At 49.8% G+C, this 16,847-nt stretch overlaps 1 protein-coding gene across 1 annotated transcript in view; it reads right to left on the reverse strand.

The window, feature by feature from the left end:
- COL22A1 (collagen type XXII alpha 1 chain) overlaps positions 1 to 16,847 on the reverse strand; it is a 246,506-nt gene that overhangs the window by 133,974 nt on the left and 95,685 nt on the right. Inside the window, exons 18-21 of the mRNA XM_058276085.2 lie at positions 12,173 to 12,217; positions 11,863 to 11,892; positions 11,595 to 11,648; positions 7,551 to 7,604 (exon numbers count right to left, since the gene is read on the reverse strand). Of these exons, the coding sequence (XP_058132068.1) occupies positions 7,551 to 7,604; positions 11,595 to 11,648; positions 11,863 to 11,892; positions 12,173 to 12,217 (183 nt within the window). The remainder of the gene's footprint in view (positions 1 to 7,550; positions 7,605 to 11,594; positions 11,649 to 11,862; positions 11,893 to 12,172; positions 12,218 to 16,847) is intronic.

The following is a 16,847-nucleotide window of genomic DNA, read 5'->3' on the forward strand; positions in this document are numbered from 1 at the left end:
TTAGAGGAATTCCCTGTGTTCTGCCCCCAGTCTCTTTCCTGTACAATATTTATTGTAAGAAAGAGTTCTAAATCTCAGGCAGATGAGAAAAGGCAAACTACTTAATTCACTGAGTGTTAGTTTCCCTGTGTGGAAAACTATAATCATTACAATTATCTCAAAAGATAGTGGTGGAAGAAATATTTTAATATTTGAGGAAGTGGCATACAAAGCATAGTAAAGTATCACTCAAGTGTAATCAATAATGAGAAGGAGGAGGACAATGATGCAGAAGAAATAGTAATATCACCATTCTGGCTCCTTTGGGGATGGAGGTGAAGGTGATGATGGTGGTAGTGGCGATAGTTGATGGTGATGATGGTGGTAGTGGTGATGGCGGCGGTGATGACGGTAGTAGTGGCGATGGTAGTGTATGGTGGAGGTGGTGGTGGTGGTAGCAGTGGTGATGGTGGTGACGGTGGTGGCAGAGGTAGCAGTGGTATTGGTGGTAGAGGTGGAGGTGGTGGTGGAGGTGGGGGTAATGGTGGTGGTGGTTGAGGTGGTGGTGGTGATGGTAGTGATGATGGTTGTAGTGGTGGTAGTGGTGATGGTGGTGATGGTGGAGGTGGTGGTGGTAGAGGTAGCAGTGGTGTTGGTGGTGATGGTGGAGGTGGTGGTGATGGTGGAGGCAGGGGTGGTGGGGTCGAGGTGGTAGTGCTGATGGTGGAGGCGGTGGTGGTAGAGGTAGCAGTGGTGTTGGTAGAGGTGGAGGTGGTGGTGATGGTGGAGGCGGGGGTGGTGGGGTCGAGGTGGCAGTGGTGAGCTGGTGGGATTAATTGTGGTCGTGGCAGCTCTAGTAACGGCAGGTAAGGCAGCAGCAGCCACGTGATCTCTACATTTTAGACCCATAATTGGCCGTGGGGATTTCAGAAATGTTGGCAAGGGCAAGTTTTGCAGAAATAAAGAACTGTTTTATTAATAATCTGGCTTCTTGTAATTTTTCTTTTCTTCTCTTTTAAATTCCTCCCCACCACAATATCTGGATAAATGTTCGCAATTAATCATGAGGGCAGATTTTTCAAGCCATTCCGAATGCCAGGATGCTGAGTGAACTGCTATTTCCAAGGCTGCCTGTCTGCCCACAGAGAAGAGGGAAGTCTATAAATTCTGAGCAGCCACTGCCTCCCAGCCAGGACAAGTTAACACAGCCAGTTGAGGGGCTATTAACAGATGAAAGGATTGCTTGGGCAAGTGATTCTAATATGTGCCATATGGTCTTTGCTTGGTTACTGTTCTCCATGCCTCCAAACGTCAAACACGATTATTTTCTACTGTTTGAGCTAAAACCAGGTGCTTGGGGAAAACCGGGGTGTCCTGACGTGAACCCTGGCTGCGCACCATGAAATGAATAAACAGTAGCCTGCGATCCAAACGGTGTGCTACCATCTGGCGGGGCAGGGAGAGGCAGGAAAAAGGTTTAACCGATTGCAAAAGCACAGCTACGGTTGCCGCTGACCAAGACCTCCTCGGTTTCTCCCCTGGAACCCAACAGAAGTCAGAGCTGGTGGGCGATGACTGTCAGCCGGGAGGGGCCCTCAGAGCCAAGGGAAACAGCTGGGGAGGGCAGCCAGGTGTGCCCACTGATCATGCCCAGCAGGCCCTGATAGGTAGGAGGGACCTGAGCTCTCCAAGCACCCCTGGCAAGCACTGTTAGCGTCAGGCTTAGAAATCAGGTGTGTATGTGGACACGCCTTCTAAAGCACAGCCAGGCAGATCTGAGTTCTAATCCTGGCCCCTCCGTTTACAATTTCAGTGACATTGGTAATTTGATTAACTCCTTTACATCCTTTTTCCTCATTAGCAGAATGGGATTAAAACAGCCACATCTCATAGGATTCTTGTGAGCATGATGTAAGAAATATGAGTGCAAAAAATGCACTCGCTAAGTGTCCGCTACGTATTGATGGTTTAATCAGCCCTGATGCTTTTCTCTCATGTTAATTCGATTTTCTATCTAGACAGAGAGCAAAGATAGATTCCACTTCTCAGATGTGCTCTAAAAGCACCTGATGCAATCAACTCCACCATGAGACATCTGGAGATCTTTTCTGAGAGAGGGCACATTCCCATTTGCTACATCTTCAGTTCTCATCTACTAACCAGAGAGACGAGAAACCAGAAGAAAATGTCTCAAAACCAGAGAGATTGTCGCCAACTTGCAGGAAGAGCCATTACAAAGTGACCTTGACTTTCTGGACATTAAGTTCCTCACTGCCAGCCTCAGGGATCCCTTCTATTGCGACAATTCTTAAGTTTATACCTTCCAAATTGCACATGGCATTAAATGACTGACAACGTAAAATGTTCTTAAATCATGTTTTGCCCAGAGAAGAGGAAAGAGAGCAGTTAGATATTTCAGGCGGGATTCAGTGCCACAAAGCAAGGTAAAGGCTCAAGAAGGGACAGGTTTCCTTCTTTAAAATGGGACATTCTCTGCCCAATATTGGACATCAGGTGACCAGATGCCCAGTCCTCTCTTTGCACCTCTAAGGTCATGTGATTCATTCACTCCAGGGCCAGAATCGCATTATTCCTTGTCATGTGTGTAGACACACGTTGTCTATATGTTTACACATGGAATTATATATGCTTTGCAATTGCCAACACTCCTCTAGGTACTTCAGGTAGGAAAACACACAAGAAAAAGACCTCTTCGCTAGAAGAAATTGACTTTCTTCTAGTGAAGAAAACAAAACTACACACATTTATAATATGAAAAATATCAGCCAGAAAATGAAAATAGGGTGATGTGAGAGGTTCAGGATGCCTATTATGGGGTGGTTCATTAGAGAATGGCAGAATTCAGGAGGGAAAGCACCTCCTGGAAGGCTTTGAGTGTAAGAGGCACCGTGGCTCGGAGCCAGGCTGGTGCAGGAGCTGAACGTTCCCGGGGACCACCAATGCCCCGCCGAGGGCAGCGGTCTCTCCAAGCGCGCCCGGCCCGCCGCCGCCGAGGGCAGCAGTCTCTCCAAGCACACCCTGCCCACCTCCGCTGAGGGCAGCGGTCTCTCCAAGCACGCCCTGCCCACTTCCGCCGAGGGCAGCGGTCTCTCCAAGCGCGCCCTGATAGACCTGCTAGCACTAGCTCAGCCAGCCAGGAGGAAACAAACCTCGGGAAGAATGGCAGGGGCTTCTCTGCCTCCATCCAAGCGGGCGCCCTGGGGCAGCCACAGCCTGGCCCAGGCCAGCAGGCTGGGGTGGAGGCAGCTGAAGCCCCAGTTCTCCCAGTTCCCTGTGCCATTGGGGAAAAACACCAGCACTGTCCAAAATGACCACCCTGGCCTTGCCAGGGATTCTCCTGCCTGGTGCAGGGCCCTAAATAAAGGGCCTGTGCTCCTGTCCCCACCCTGCTCCTCAGTTCCCAGGTGCCTGAGGCTTGTCACTGTCTCGGAGAAGTCAAGGAGCTCTCCTGAGCGATGCTGTCACTGAAGTGGAGGACGAGGACAGGAGGGGTCACAGCCAAGGAAGGGGAGAGGGCATCTGGCAGGTAAGGCCTCCGCTCTCAGGTGTCCCCAACCCACCCAGGGACGAGCAGAGCAGGAGGCTACTTCCAAGCTCACTCCAGCATCATGTTTCGTTGCTCTGTTTTTCCAGAGGTGCTGCCTCTGGAAAACTAAACCAGTTCCAACCACAGTCTGACCTGGGGGCGTCAGTGCCAGTGGCACGTGCTCACCCCCTACCACGTGCTGGGACTGGGGGGTGTCCGCTGCCCGCCCACTGCTCCCCTCTTGGCCCGTGCTCTAAGCCCCTGGCTCCCTGCCGTGCTTCCTCTCGGTCCCGCACGGCCCCACCTGGGCTTGGCCAGGCAGGTGCTCGAGGCCCTCCGCCCCCGGCGCCCGCCGGGCCTGAGCCCTCCTCCCTCCTCTTGCGCTCAGCCCTGTGGTCTCCCAGCCAACCCGCTTCCCCTCCGCAGTCCAGGCTCCACCGGCCGTGGCCAGGACTCAGTGGACAGCCCGGGGATGCCGAACCCTAAGCGAGTATTTGGTGAAAGGTCAGGAAGCATTTTTCCATGGGATTTAGAAGGGAGAGTGGTATTACGGTTTTGTTTCAGTTAGGATGCCTTATCTTTTAGAGAGGTACGTAAGGAAACATTTCCAGATGGGATGATGGGCTGGCCTGATGCCATCTGGGGTTGCTGCAAACATTCGGGGTGGGAGCAGATGTTGGTATAAAGAAATCAAGTCTGCTGTGGGGGGATGGGCACCAAGCCGGAGTTGGGGTATATGGGGCATCTTTTCACTCTTCTTTCTACTTTTAGAAGTTTAAAATGTTCATAATAAAAAGTGTGAGTGTTTGTAAACCTACAACAATGGCTCCACATTTCACTCACAGTAAAAGCCATAATCTTTATAATGGTCCAACAGAAAGTGGCCCCCAAGGCTCTGACTTCCCCTTCTACTGGCCCCTGCCTGCTCTCGCCACATGGGTCCCTGAGCCCCAACCTGCCAAGCATGCCGTGCCTCGGGGCCTTTGTTTGTGCCTCGGGGCCTTTGCTTGTGCCTCGGGGCCTTTGCTACAGCTCTCTGCCTGCTTGCACGCCCTTCCCCCAGCTCTCAGCCTGGCCAACTCTCTCCTCCTTTGCACCTACCTGCTCAAAGGCCACCTGTTCAGTGAGACCTACAGGATCACCTATCTAAATGCTAACTATGAGGTTTCTTTCCCCTTGCTTGGTAGAACGTGAGCAGGATAGCAGGAACTTCGCCTGTCCAGGGAACCATCCCACTTGCTAGAAGACAGCCTGACACGCGGTAGAGCTTAATCAATATTGTTGAATGGATGAGTTTGCCGAAGGAAGGAATGGGGACGAGACAAGGAACAAGGGTTGCAGAACCCTTTTCCTTTTTAAAAAGGAAAAGAGAAACAGGAAGAGAAAAGGAAGGGATTGGTCCCGTGTCCCCAGTGTGATGCTGGCAGAGTTTGGACTGGAAGCTGTGTCCACAGCTGCAGGGGAAGGCGCCCACGAGAAGCTGGGCCGGTAAAACCAAGTGCGGGGAGGCAGGAGGGCCGCTGGGGGGCAGTTCCTGGACCTGAGGGAGTCCCGTCAAAGCTGCCCCCAGTTCTGCTGAACCTGCTGGCTCCTGCAAGGCCATCGCTCACACCAGCTTCTCCTGGTTTCCAGCCCGTTTCCTCCGGCAGCCTCCCCACTTCATTGGACAGAGCTCCCTGCTCCTAGGGCATTCTTAGCCTCTGTCGGTCCCCTCTAAGGCATCTTGATGATCTGTTTATATGCATCAAGTGTCCTAGCAGGCTGAGCTGCTGCCAGGAAGACCTTAATCTCTTCAGCAATTCCCAAAGCCCTGAGCAGTGTGTGTGATTTGTAAAAGCTCAGTGTGGGCTTTGTTGACAGATTGACCATGAGGGAAGGAAGAAAAGAAAGGAGAGAGGGAGGGAGGGAGGGAGGGAAGGAAGAGAAGTGGCACAGTCCCAGGTCTGAGAGCTGAGAGGCCACACACGGCATGCCCTTTCCCTGCAGCCACGTGCAGCGGGCCCTTCCCCTGCGGCCACACGCAGGGCGCCCTTCACCTGCAGCGCTCTTGTGAGAACTGCAGCCCAGTGGAATCCAATGACTCCATCCCTTCCCCGAAGGCCTCGCCCCGACCCCACCCTCCTCCACCCATCGCTTGTCTGGGCTCCCTGTTGGATCCCTCCAATCCCTAGGCCTTTGCCCGATTCCCAAAACCCCTGGCACTGTGCTACGGCCAGGCCAGGCCAGGCTCCCTGCATGGTGGCACAGGATGGCTCTCAGGAGTCAAAAAGTGCTTCTGAGGGTGATGGCAATTGTCCCTGGGGAGCACACCCAAAACATGCCCAAGGACGTGGGGGCCTTGGCAAGGCAAGCAGGCTCCAAGCCAGATGTATCCTTCTCCTCCTTAGTAACAGTCAATTAGATAAACACCCTTTGGATAAGCAGCTGTCACCCAATGCTATGTTAGGAAAAGTTCTACTGGCAGGAGTCCAAGGCCAAAGAAAATAAGCTTCGCCCACACTTTAATGACATCTGTGCATATAAAGAACAGATGTAAAAAGATTGCTGGACTCTTATTACATGCCTGGGCATGTGAGAGATCGAGGGCTGCAGTAGCTGCCACACTTCACCGGCCCACCAGGGACCAGGCTCCACGATGGGTGCGTTTTCTCACAATAACCTGCTGCCCCCTCTACTGTAAGAGGCTCAGAGAGGGGAGGCGACTTGCAAGGTCACCCAGCTGCTGAGAAGGGGAGCTGAGCTTCAACCCAGGTCGACCTGGTCTGCCAGCCCCAGACCCTTCCACTGCGCAGAGGAGAAATCACCCAAGCTTTGACCATCCACCTGTCTCACTTGACTGATAGGGAAACTGAGGCCAGTGCTGGTGATGTTGAATGAGCGGTGACATGTCCAAGGACCGAGTGACTCATGCTCTCCCCCAGTGACACCTTTCTGCACATCAGGCCCCAGACTTTCAAGTCAGACCCAATGGCAGTTGGTCCTCAGGGAATCTGGGGGGTCCAAGAGAGTTCCTGTGGGCAGCAGTGGTTTGAAAACCCCAAAACAAAGTTCCCACAGGGTAAGGCCAGGTTGGAGTCCATGTGGAGAGACCAAGAGCGGTCTGACCCAGTGTCAGAACTGGGACACTGAGGCAGATGGCGACACCCTCCAGGGGCGAGAGCCACGAAGTGACCTGGGCAGCCTCTGCCCAGCACCCGGGACCCCACTGCCGAGGTCCTGCCTCAGTCATGTGGCTTCTGAATGCGAAGCTCCAGGTGCTGCTCGCAGGGCCACCTGTCCCATTTTGGGTGGTTGCGGCCTGGTTCTCTACGTGACGCAGTCAGAGATGGCACGTGTTTGACAGCTTAGAAGACGACACAGGCGGGTAGACTCCCTCCTCTGTGCCCGATACCGCGCTGGGAACGGAAGCCTCAGAGCTGAGCCAGGGTCCCGCCCAGGGCCTGTGGGGGCCGAGGGGGCCCCAGCCCAGCGTGCTGCTATGCCCCCTTTCTAAAAACGCACCGTGCCGTATTAGGAGCTGTGCTTCCCGGTGAACTGCACAATCTGGATAAGAAGGCAGGTGCTTAATTAAAGAAAATCAAATTAAATTGAGCGAAATTAAATGGCATACCATGAGCTATTAGGAGAGTGAATAATTACGGATTTTTAGATTAAAGCACCTACCAGCACGCTGGCGGACCTCAGTCCCGTCTGCCTCATTGTCTCTCACGCTTTTCCCCCCCCTCAGCTCCAAGCATCACCTCCTTCAAGGAGCCCGGGCTGGACCCCAGCTGGACGCGTGCCCACTGCCCTGTGCTCCCTCGGCACTGGGCTCCGATCACTTGGGGGCACATGACTCCATGCTGCCACCTCCCAGCACCCAGCAGGCCCTCAACCCATGTCTGTGAACGGACCCAGCCCTTCGCCCTGCTGCCAGTGTGCACGCCAAGGTCCTGAGGCTGGCGCCATCTCCTCTGCAGAGCTCACAAAATGACAGCCAGTGTGGGAGAGGTGGGACATCACCAAAGGAAGACGGTCAACTTACTCGGAGACCTTGCAAACCAGGAGGTCCACTGTTGCCTTCTGGACCCATCAGACCCTGAGGGTGGAGAGAAAGGAAAAAGAGAGATAAACACAGAGTTCACCCTCACAGTTAGGCTTTGCTCTCCCAGCCCCACTGGAGAGGGAGATCCCGTCCCAATTCAGTGGAGAAACTGGGGGGGTAGGAGGGAAACGCCGCCATGCCCTCCCGTCTGTAACACTGCAGAGCACGCACACCTCTCGGTCCAATTCAGCATGTTTAACAACCAAGATGCAGACAGCATTTTTCACACCTAATAAATGAGAACAGCCCGGAGAAAATGGCTGGCATTAGTGGTGTGCAAAAGGCACACCCCAAAGAACTGTCTGAAACTCAACGTCTTTAACTCTAAGCCGAGTGCCCTTGACCCTGTGGCTTGCTGGCTCTGAAAGAACTGGCGAGGATTGTCTGACTCTGTCAGCAGTGATACAACAGTCTGAACAAGCAAATGAAATTGTCTAAGAAAGTTCAGTTTCAATTAAACAAAGGAATCTAGGCCCAAGGGGTCAGTGGGTCCTAACTCAAATCCTGTGCCCCCACTTACCACATACCTGCTGCATGACTCAGACAAGACACTAGACATGGTTGAACTTCATCTAGCTCATCTCTGAAGTGGGGATAAGGTGCCCACCTCTTGAGTGGTTGTGCAGACAGCAATATAAAGAAGAACTACAAAGCCCCAGGTCCAGCTAATGGCCCTGGAACGAGGCAGGGAGCATGAGTGGGCAGCTGAAACCCTGCTCTCGCTCTGACTCAACCACCAAACTTCTAGGTCAACTTTGGCCAGAAACTGCCTCTGTGCCCATCTCTTTCCTTACTTCCTGTAAGTATTATCCCACTAACAGCCATCATTGCCAAACACAGAACTATTAAGTGAGAGCTGGATTTGGAACCCAGGTCTTTTCACTCTACCAAGTAAAGGCATAGAAGCACAGGCAAACTGCAGTGGTGAATGGTGTCAAGTTCCCTCTTCACAATGAGAGGTGGCTGAGCTCTGAGCACACAGCCAGGAAGGAGCCTACAGGAGTGAGACTTCTTTAAGCACCAAGAGATGCCTTGTACTTGATCTGCCCAGCTGCCTCTTCTTTACTGCAGTCAGCTGGACACTGGTGAAACCACCAGGCCTGTTTTCATTTGGGAAGAGGGGGAAGGCTTCCAGCCTCCTCAACTCCTCCAGCATTTGGACCCAGAACCAGGACGGCATTCTGTTTCCATTTTGAGAATGGGGCGTATTTTCCTCCCTCTAGGATTCTTAAACACAAACTCAATATTTTCCATTCTCGACAAAAGTCACTGATGCCAGCATCTCAATTTGATTCAGTCTAATGAATATTTAGGGAACAGCTGCCCTGGGCTAACTGAGGATTGACAAGAAGATAGAAATGACAATTGATATCAATATTGAACTTAATAAAGCTCCACGGAGCACTGGTATGTACATTATTTCAGTTAATCCTCATGGCAAGTTGATGAAGGAGATAGGGTATTATTATTATTTATCATTTCCAAGTTAGGGGTAAAGCAATTTAGGATCAGAGAACTTAAGGGATATTTCCCAAGACAGAGCCACTTGGTGGAAGAATCGGGAGATGAAACCACATCCTCTGGCTCTGAACCTGCAGTGCGTCCATGGCCTCACTGCTCTTGAAGAGCTCACGCTGCAGTCAGGACCCACTTCCATGTCCCTCTTGAGGTCCTGCTGGGCGGCCGCACTCCTGCAAGCCTGGGATAAAGTCCTGCAGATTTAGAGGTGGGAGAAAGGCTGGTCCTGGCCTCAGGAATCTTAGGGTCCTGCCCTCATCACTGTTTCCCCTCTTTTTTTTTCTTTTTTTTAATCTTTATTCATTTTTTAATATTACATTTAAAAAATATGAGGTCCCCATATAACCCCAACCCCCCTCACCCCACTACTCCCCCCATAGCAACATTCTCCTCCATCATCATGAGACAGTCATTGCACTTGGTGAACACATCTCTGAGCACCGCTGCACCTCATGGTCAATGGTCCACATCATAGCCCACACTCTCCCACGTTCCATCCAGTGGGCCATGGGAGGACCTACAATGTCCGGTAACTGTCCCTGCAGCATCACCCAGGACAACTCCAAGTCCCGAAAACGCCTCCACATCTCATCTCTTCCTCCCATTCCTCACACCCAGCAGTCACCATGGCCATTTTCTCCACACCAATGCCACATTTTCTTCCATTACTAATCACAATAGTTCATGAATAGAATATCAGTAAGTCTACTCTAATCCATATTCTATCCCTCCATCCTGTGGACCTTGGATTGAACAAGTTCTTTGCTTCTTGGACTCTCTTTAAGGGAATTTCATCACCAACACAAGCTACGGTACCAAATCCCATTCTACCAAGGGAACCCAGCCTAGAGGGAAGCTTCAGAACCCTGGACAGTGCTGGCTGGGCAGCAGTTGAGGTGTTCTGGAGGGTTCTGGACAATGGGCTACAGAAATAGTCCATCCAGGGAGTTCCCATCAAGCACCTAGAGACTGCAGCACTTGCTTGCGATTCTTTCTTTTTCTGCGTATCTCCTTTGTTAGACTAATTTGTTGGCATCTTTCCCCAGCCTTAGTATTCTTGATATAAAGCAGGTATCAGCAAATGTTTGCAGTTCCCCCTCTCCCCCTCCCTCTCTTATCACATAGGGAGGGGAGGAAAGCTGTACACCCTCAGCTAGAACCCAGGATGAGGGCTCAAGAAGCCTGCTTCATGTTCAAGCAGCACTAGACATCGTGGGCTGCTTCTTTCTTAGTGGAAGCCATGGGAGAAAAGATTTCTCCTTCACACATCTCAGAGCAAGCATCGCTGCACTGTGCACTCAGCGTTGAAAGGGCATGGTCTTCCATCAGACAGATCTGAACACTGCTTCTTGTTAGCTGCGTTCCGTTGGGCAAATTGCTTAACACCTCTGTTCCAATGCCTTCCTTGGTAAGAGATGAAAAATAACTCCACTGCCCTTGCAGATTTAATCGGCACACATCTGCATGTGAAAATGCCCTACAGGGTAGATGTTCAATACTTGCCATTTATGGATCTAAACTACATATGCATATATGCATAGAGAGAGAAATATCCGGAGCAGACAGCATTTCTTGCATTATCTTGTTTAAATTTCTAAACAGTTACAACGAAAGGGACAATTCTGGAAGCAAAGCCTTGGGGAGGTTGAGTAACAAACCTAAGGTTATAGAAACAGAAAGTAGCTTTTCTGATCCAACTGCTGTGATATGAAATTGCTTTAATTATACTGCAATTATATATTTTCTAAGTTTCTTCTCATTTTACCCCAGCAAAAGGACACATTTATCCTAATGAGAAAAGGGCCTTGAGAGTTTAATATGCATCGGATGTGTCGACTTTCAAAAATAGGATTATTGTATTCCTTTTAGTAAAATACAGTAACTTGGAGGAGGCAGCAGCATGTTTCCAAGAGCAGTGAGGTGAAAGCACCAGCACCTGTGGATTTTACTGCATTCTTATTCATTAGCCTCAGTATCCAAATCCACTCACGGCACAAAATGATCACAGGGTCCCTTTCAAAGGCCTCTTCCCCCAAATGGTTACCTACACACGTTTAACTTCTTAAGATGGAGAAACCAAGGCTGGAGGGATCTAAGCCCCTGAAAATTCGGTCTTAGCAGGACTCATGGGAAAAGCAAACGTGCAATGGAATTGAGCCAACTGGCATTGAAGTGCATGATGTTTGATTCTGTTTTATCTGAAAGGAAACTAAAATGCCTGTTTTAGGAGGCAGCACCAGGCAATCCCTCCAGCAGTGAGGGAGCGGGGACCGAGGGCAGGCTGCCAGCTCCAGGGCCAGTCCCACTTGCAGCTGCAGCAGGACCTCGGCCTCGGGGCTGGTTTGCTCGGGTGAGCTGGCAATAGCCTCGGGGTGGTGGGAGCGCTTGCTCGTTCATGGGCAATTCTTATTTCTAACACCTGGAGGTGTTCAGAGCAGACCCTGGGCAGGGGAGGGCATGACTCACCGGAGCTCCTGGAGGCCCAGGCGGGCCCTGGTGGCCTCGTGGTCCCGGCGCTCCCTGGTAACACAAGCCAAACACATGTGAGCCGCACTCTGCTCGGCATGGCCAGGGCCACCACCCGCCACGGCCCTTCCCTGACTCGGAGTTTGCTCCCTGAGGCCCCAATGGGTCCTGGAGGCAAGGTGTGGCATCTCCATTCCTGGCAGAAGTCACCATGCCACGCCTCTGAATGGCCGCCTCTGAACTCAGCACGCAGTCCCAAACCCCTTACCTGCTCACCCTTCAGGCCCTCTCTCTGCACCTGCAAAACAAAGCAGGCGTCAGCAGACAGCAGCGGGGCTGGCACTTGCTTACCAACAGTCAACCCCCCAGCTCCGTGGAGGGTATTCGCACGGTGCGCTCTGCTGCGGCGCTTCTGGTTCTTCTCTGATTTCACCCCATTTTGAGTACCGAAAGCCTCTTATCCAGCTCTCGTTATTAGAAGAGTTCTACTTAGGCTTAGAGGAAAGGACCCTTCCCAAACCCCAGCTCTAGCAGCGCCTGACTCAATGGTCCCAGGCCTTGATGACGTCACAACTTACCACGGAGCCTGGGAGCCCAGGAGGTCCTGCAGGTCCCACATCACCCTGCGTAAAAAGAACAGCTCTTTTAAGTGATGCCCTCGTGGCCACTTTCGCCTGCTGTCCCCCTCCCCTTAGCACGTGAACCAGGATTGGAGGCCCTTGCACATTCCTGCCAGTCCAGGGGGCCACTTCCTTCCCTGTCCTCCACCAGACCCATCGTCAGGAGGCCAGTCATACTGCTGTTGCATTTGTGCACCTGCCAGTGGCTCTGTGTTAGGAGCAGGGAGGGCAGCTGGTATACCTTGTGACATATCCCTGTGCCAAGTCCATTGTTTGGCACCTGGCCGGCATTCAATACAGATTTATCAAACAAATAACTAAAATAATGCTGCAATGACCCCTATCCATTGTCAACAAGCCATTATATACAGAGACCTGTTCCTGTACCTCCAGGTTACCTGGCTACGATACCCTATGCTAGACCACATCTGCCAGGGTGACAGATACATCTTGATTCTAAAAGGGGCACATTTACTGACCATGGAAAAAGAAAAATCTTCAGTGCTACTACTTCAGTGCCGTGCACTAAAGAAAGGAGACTACGTGGGGCCAATTCCTCCACAGACGGGCTGGGGACTGTGGGGATGGAATCATGTCCCCACCAAAGGCATGGCAAGGTCCAAGCCCTGGCCCCTGTGGGTGTGAGCCCATTCATAAGTAGGACCTTTGAAGGTATTACTAGTTAAGGTGCACCCAAACTGGGTGAGGGAGGGCCTTGGTCCACCATGGGTCCTTAAGAGCAAAGACATTGGAGACAGACACAGGAGTCACGGGGAACAGTCAGAAGCTGGAAGTCAACGGAACCCGAAAGAGAAAGGAGAAGCTGCCACCATGTGCATTGCCATGAGCTGGAAAAGCCAAGGAACCCCAAGATTGCCTGCTGCCAGAAGATAGGGACCCCAGGAGGAAGCAAGCCTTCAAGCCTTGGAAACCTTGACTCTATACCCTCCTGCTGCTAAGCCAACCATTGTATATTTGTTTCAGCAGCTGGAAAATAGAACAGGGGCATGACTTCCCCTTCTTCCTAGCGCCTCCTCAAGGACCAGAGCATGGGAAGCATTCCAAAGCCATTGCTGACTGACTTGGCAAAGGAGAGAATGAGTCACCGGATGGTTATGAAGACGATGAAATCCGCAGGCCAAGGAAGCAGGGTGATCCGGCAGGAATGCCTTTGCTGCGATTGGGGTGATAGCAGATGCACAGGGGCGGCCTCCCTGACTCCAGCACCAATAGAAGCACAACTCACCTCCCCAACTGCACAACCCCAAAGACTCTGCCCAAGACTTAGAAAAGCATCGTCCTTTTTATAGCGTCAGACATTTGTGTATTTTTTTTTATCTCAACCAATAATGGTTTTTTCAGGAGGCACTGCGGACTGAACCCCCAGGACCTCCCGTGTGAGAAGCAGGCACTCAACCACTTGAGCTCCATCCGCTCCCCACCAATGTTTTTATCACAAAAGCTTGAATATTGGTTGTCCTGGTTGGGACTTCCTTTGTGTCCCTCACATCTAATAATTGCCTCAAAAATCTCTCCCTATTCCAGTTGCTTCTCTCCATACCATTACACACATATGGCTTTTCTCCTTTCCTTTTTTCTTTTCTTAACTTTATGTAATTTCTTACCTTTCCAGAAGCTTCCCTGGCATGTATGAACAGATATCTCCATGCACTCAGAACCTAGCAGAATACTTCTCTACGAGCATCCTTTATTGCCCCGCCAGCAGAATTATTTTCCTCCTGTGCTCCCAAAAAACTTTTTAATATTTTGGTAATATCTGGTCACATAAGACATTTTGAGTCATACTGTAATTTTTGTGGCTATCTTCTATCTATCTGACTACCTATTAACACACATATATGTACACACCTATCCACACATATATGCACGTCTATACACTCAGATGTAGCTATATGTAGCTAAATTATGACTCTTTTGAAGGTCATAACTATGTTTTTCTCTCCTTTTATTTACACCAGGCCTATCACATTAACTTCTGTTGTTTTTTAGTGTTGTACTTCTCACTATTATTATAGCATGAAAAGTGAGTTTTCAGTAACAGCTGTGACATCAATTAATGAATACATTCTGATCACCTGTATCAGGTAATTTTCCACGATACGAGATCAAATGTTCTGCCATGCTAAATCATTACTACAGGAAATTCAGATTCTGCACTCGTCCACACTACACCTGTACCCCAGCTGGGACACCTGGGGCTTTCTATCTGCTAGGCCTGTGCCAAGGACTTTACGTGGATGAACCCTTTTCCTCTGTGTCATTATTTTAATACTATCTTTCCAATCTCATAGACACAGGACAACAGCACAGAGATGTTTAAACACTTGTTCAAGGCCACAAAGAGAGTAACAGATGCAGAAGTCTTTCCTTGAATCATTCTCGTTCCACTCTACGGATGACACAATTTTGCAATGATCATTTTCAGCCACTGTCATGCCAGCCTTCAAGCCAATCATTCCCATCTCCTGGAATTCACACCCTCACACAGTCACCTCTCCCGTCATACCAGGGCTCGCCTAGATGACCAGTGGAGTGAGCAGAGGCGATCTATGCCATTTCCAAGGTTAGGCTGGCGACAGACATGACCGTGGGCTCCATTTAGGCTCACTCGCTCTTTCTCTTGGAACACGCACGCTGGAGAAATCCCACTTCCATGTTGTGAGCAGCGCTATAGAAAGGCCCACGTCATGAAGAAGCAAAGCCTCTGGCCAACTGCTAGTGAGGAGCGGAGGCCTGCCGCCGGCCATGCGAGCAACCGCCTTGGGTGCAGATTCGCCAGCCCCAACCAGACTCCGTCCATCGCCTGACTGCAACCTCAGGGGGGACTCTGATCCAGAACACGCTGATCCCAGATTTGGGCCCTCATAAACAGTGTGAGATCATAAATGGTTGTTGTTTTAAGCTTCCAAGGTTAGGGATAACTTGATACGCAGCAGAGCTATGGAGTCAATCCACCAAAACTCCTCATGTAGTAGAAACAGCGCATCCACTGATACTGAGAGCTGTCCGTGAATAGACAGGTAGATAAGCTAACTCTTAGACCGAGGCTTTAATCAAATCAACCATGGGGTCTCGGGGTTCCACCCCACTTTCTCAGCCTCTGTTCTAGCACTTATGAAATGAGGAGTACTTAAGAAGATCAGCTGTATTGTTCCAGTGACTTTCTCAAGTTGTGTAACATCTAGGATTTTTCTCAATGATGCTCTCGAAGAATGAGTTGAGAGACATGGTGCCACCTGGTCATGGCCGGTTTCTTGATTATTCCAATGACATGACCTGTCCTTCCACTTCTGCTGCCTTTACTATAAGCAATGAAAAACCCTCTTTTCCCAAAACAGAGGAGCAAAAAAACCTATAAATGAGATGAAAGGTTGAAATTGATAACACAAACCCACAGCCACTCCTAATCACACACAGTCACCCACACACACTGATGCAACAGCAGGAAACAGAGTCATCACCTGGGTTCCAGCCTTAAGGATCATTCCCTCTTAGTGACTGGAAGCTACTTATTTCAGGATTTAGCATTCCCTCTCAAGGGGCTGCAAGAATATATTCAAATCCTGACAACTCCCTGTAGACATATCAGGAGGCTCCAAGTTTAGTAGCTATTAAAAAATAATGATGTAAATCTCAACTCTAAAAATACTTAGAAGGAAAGAGAAAAATGAACTCAACCAGAACTGAAGCCTCACTGAGCGAGTTTGGAAACTATTTACAAGCTCCTGTCGCCCTTCCTAAGCCGAAGCTCTTCGGCACACGCTCTTTATTTATTTATAATGTATACCCCGCTGCTTCTATAAAGAGTCAGAAGCAGCCTTTTCTTCTTCCTGTGTGCGGAGCATTTGCTGGTAACGAGTCTGAGTCAGACAATGACCTTGACCTGAAGCTTTCAAGAAGACACAAGAGTGGACGTGATGCTTCCCCAGTCCCACCATTCTTTAGCCGCACGCATCCTGCCCTCAGCAGCCTTTCCCTTCCCTGGGTATGCGTGAATTCAGTGTCTAACGTCTTTCATAGAGGCCTGTCTCGGCATCTGGAGAAACTCATTTTCTTGTATTCAAGCACAGGACTGTGTCTCATCATTTTGTCTTCTTTGCATTACACCTCATTCTCTCTGCATTACTCCCAAACCAAGATTTTCCAGAATGCTCAGGAAGGTTATTATTTTCATATACATTTTCACAACGCTTCATAATTTGCAAAGAATGTTTACATGAAGTTATTTCAGTTGAGATAGAAATTTTAAGCAATGTATTTTTTAAGCCTCGCTGAAAGGTTCTAAAATAGATGACCAGCATGATAAGATATGGCTTACAGTTTATTAAATATCTAATAAATTCCCAGAATTTTTGTTCTAATAAAAATCCATGTGTAAAATGCTGTAGAAGAGAAAGAAGGAGAAAAGGAGGAAAGGAAGGAGTTTCTAAGATGGTGGCTTATAAGATTTTTTGTATATTTTTTCATAGCTTTCCTTAGTCCAAAAAGCATTTTAAATAGCATCAATTTTTAATAAGTTCTGGGTGTTATCTTTTAGGTTTTCTGTGTGTTTTATCGATTTTTATTCCTAAAAGTAGGGGGGCAAATATTATTACCAGAAATGCCTTGTTTC

Source organism: Dasypus novemcinctus, chromosome 14, assembly GCF_030445035.2.
Source record: "Dasypus novemcinctus isolate mDasNov1 chromosome 14, mDasNov1.1.hap2, whole genome shotgun sequence".
NCBI lineage: Eukaryota > Metazoa > Chordata > Mammalia > Cingulata > Dasypodidae > Dasypus > Dasypus novemcinctus.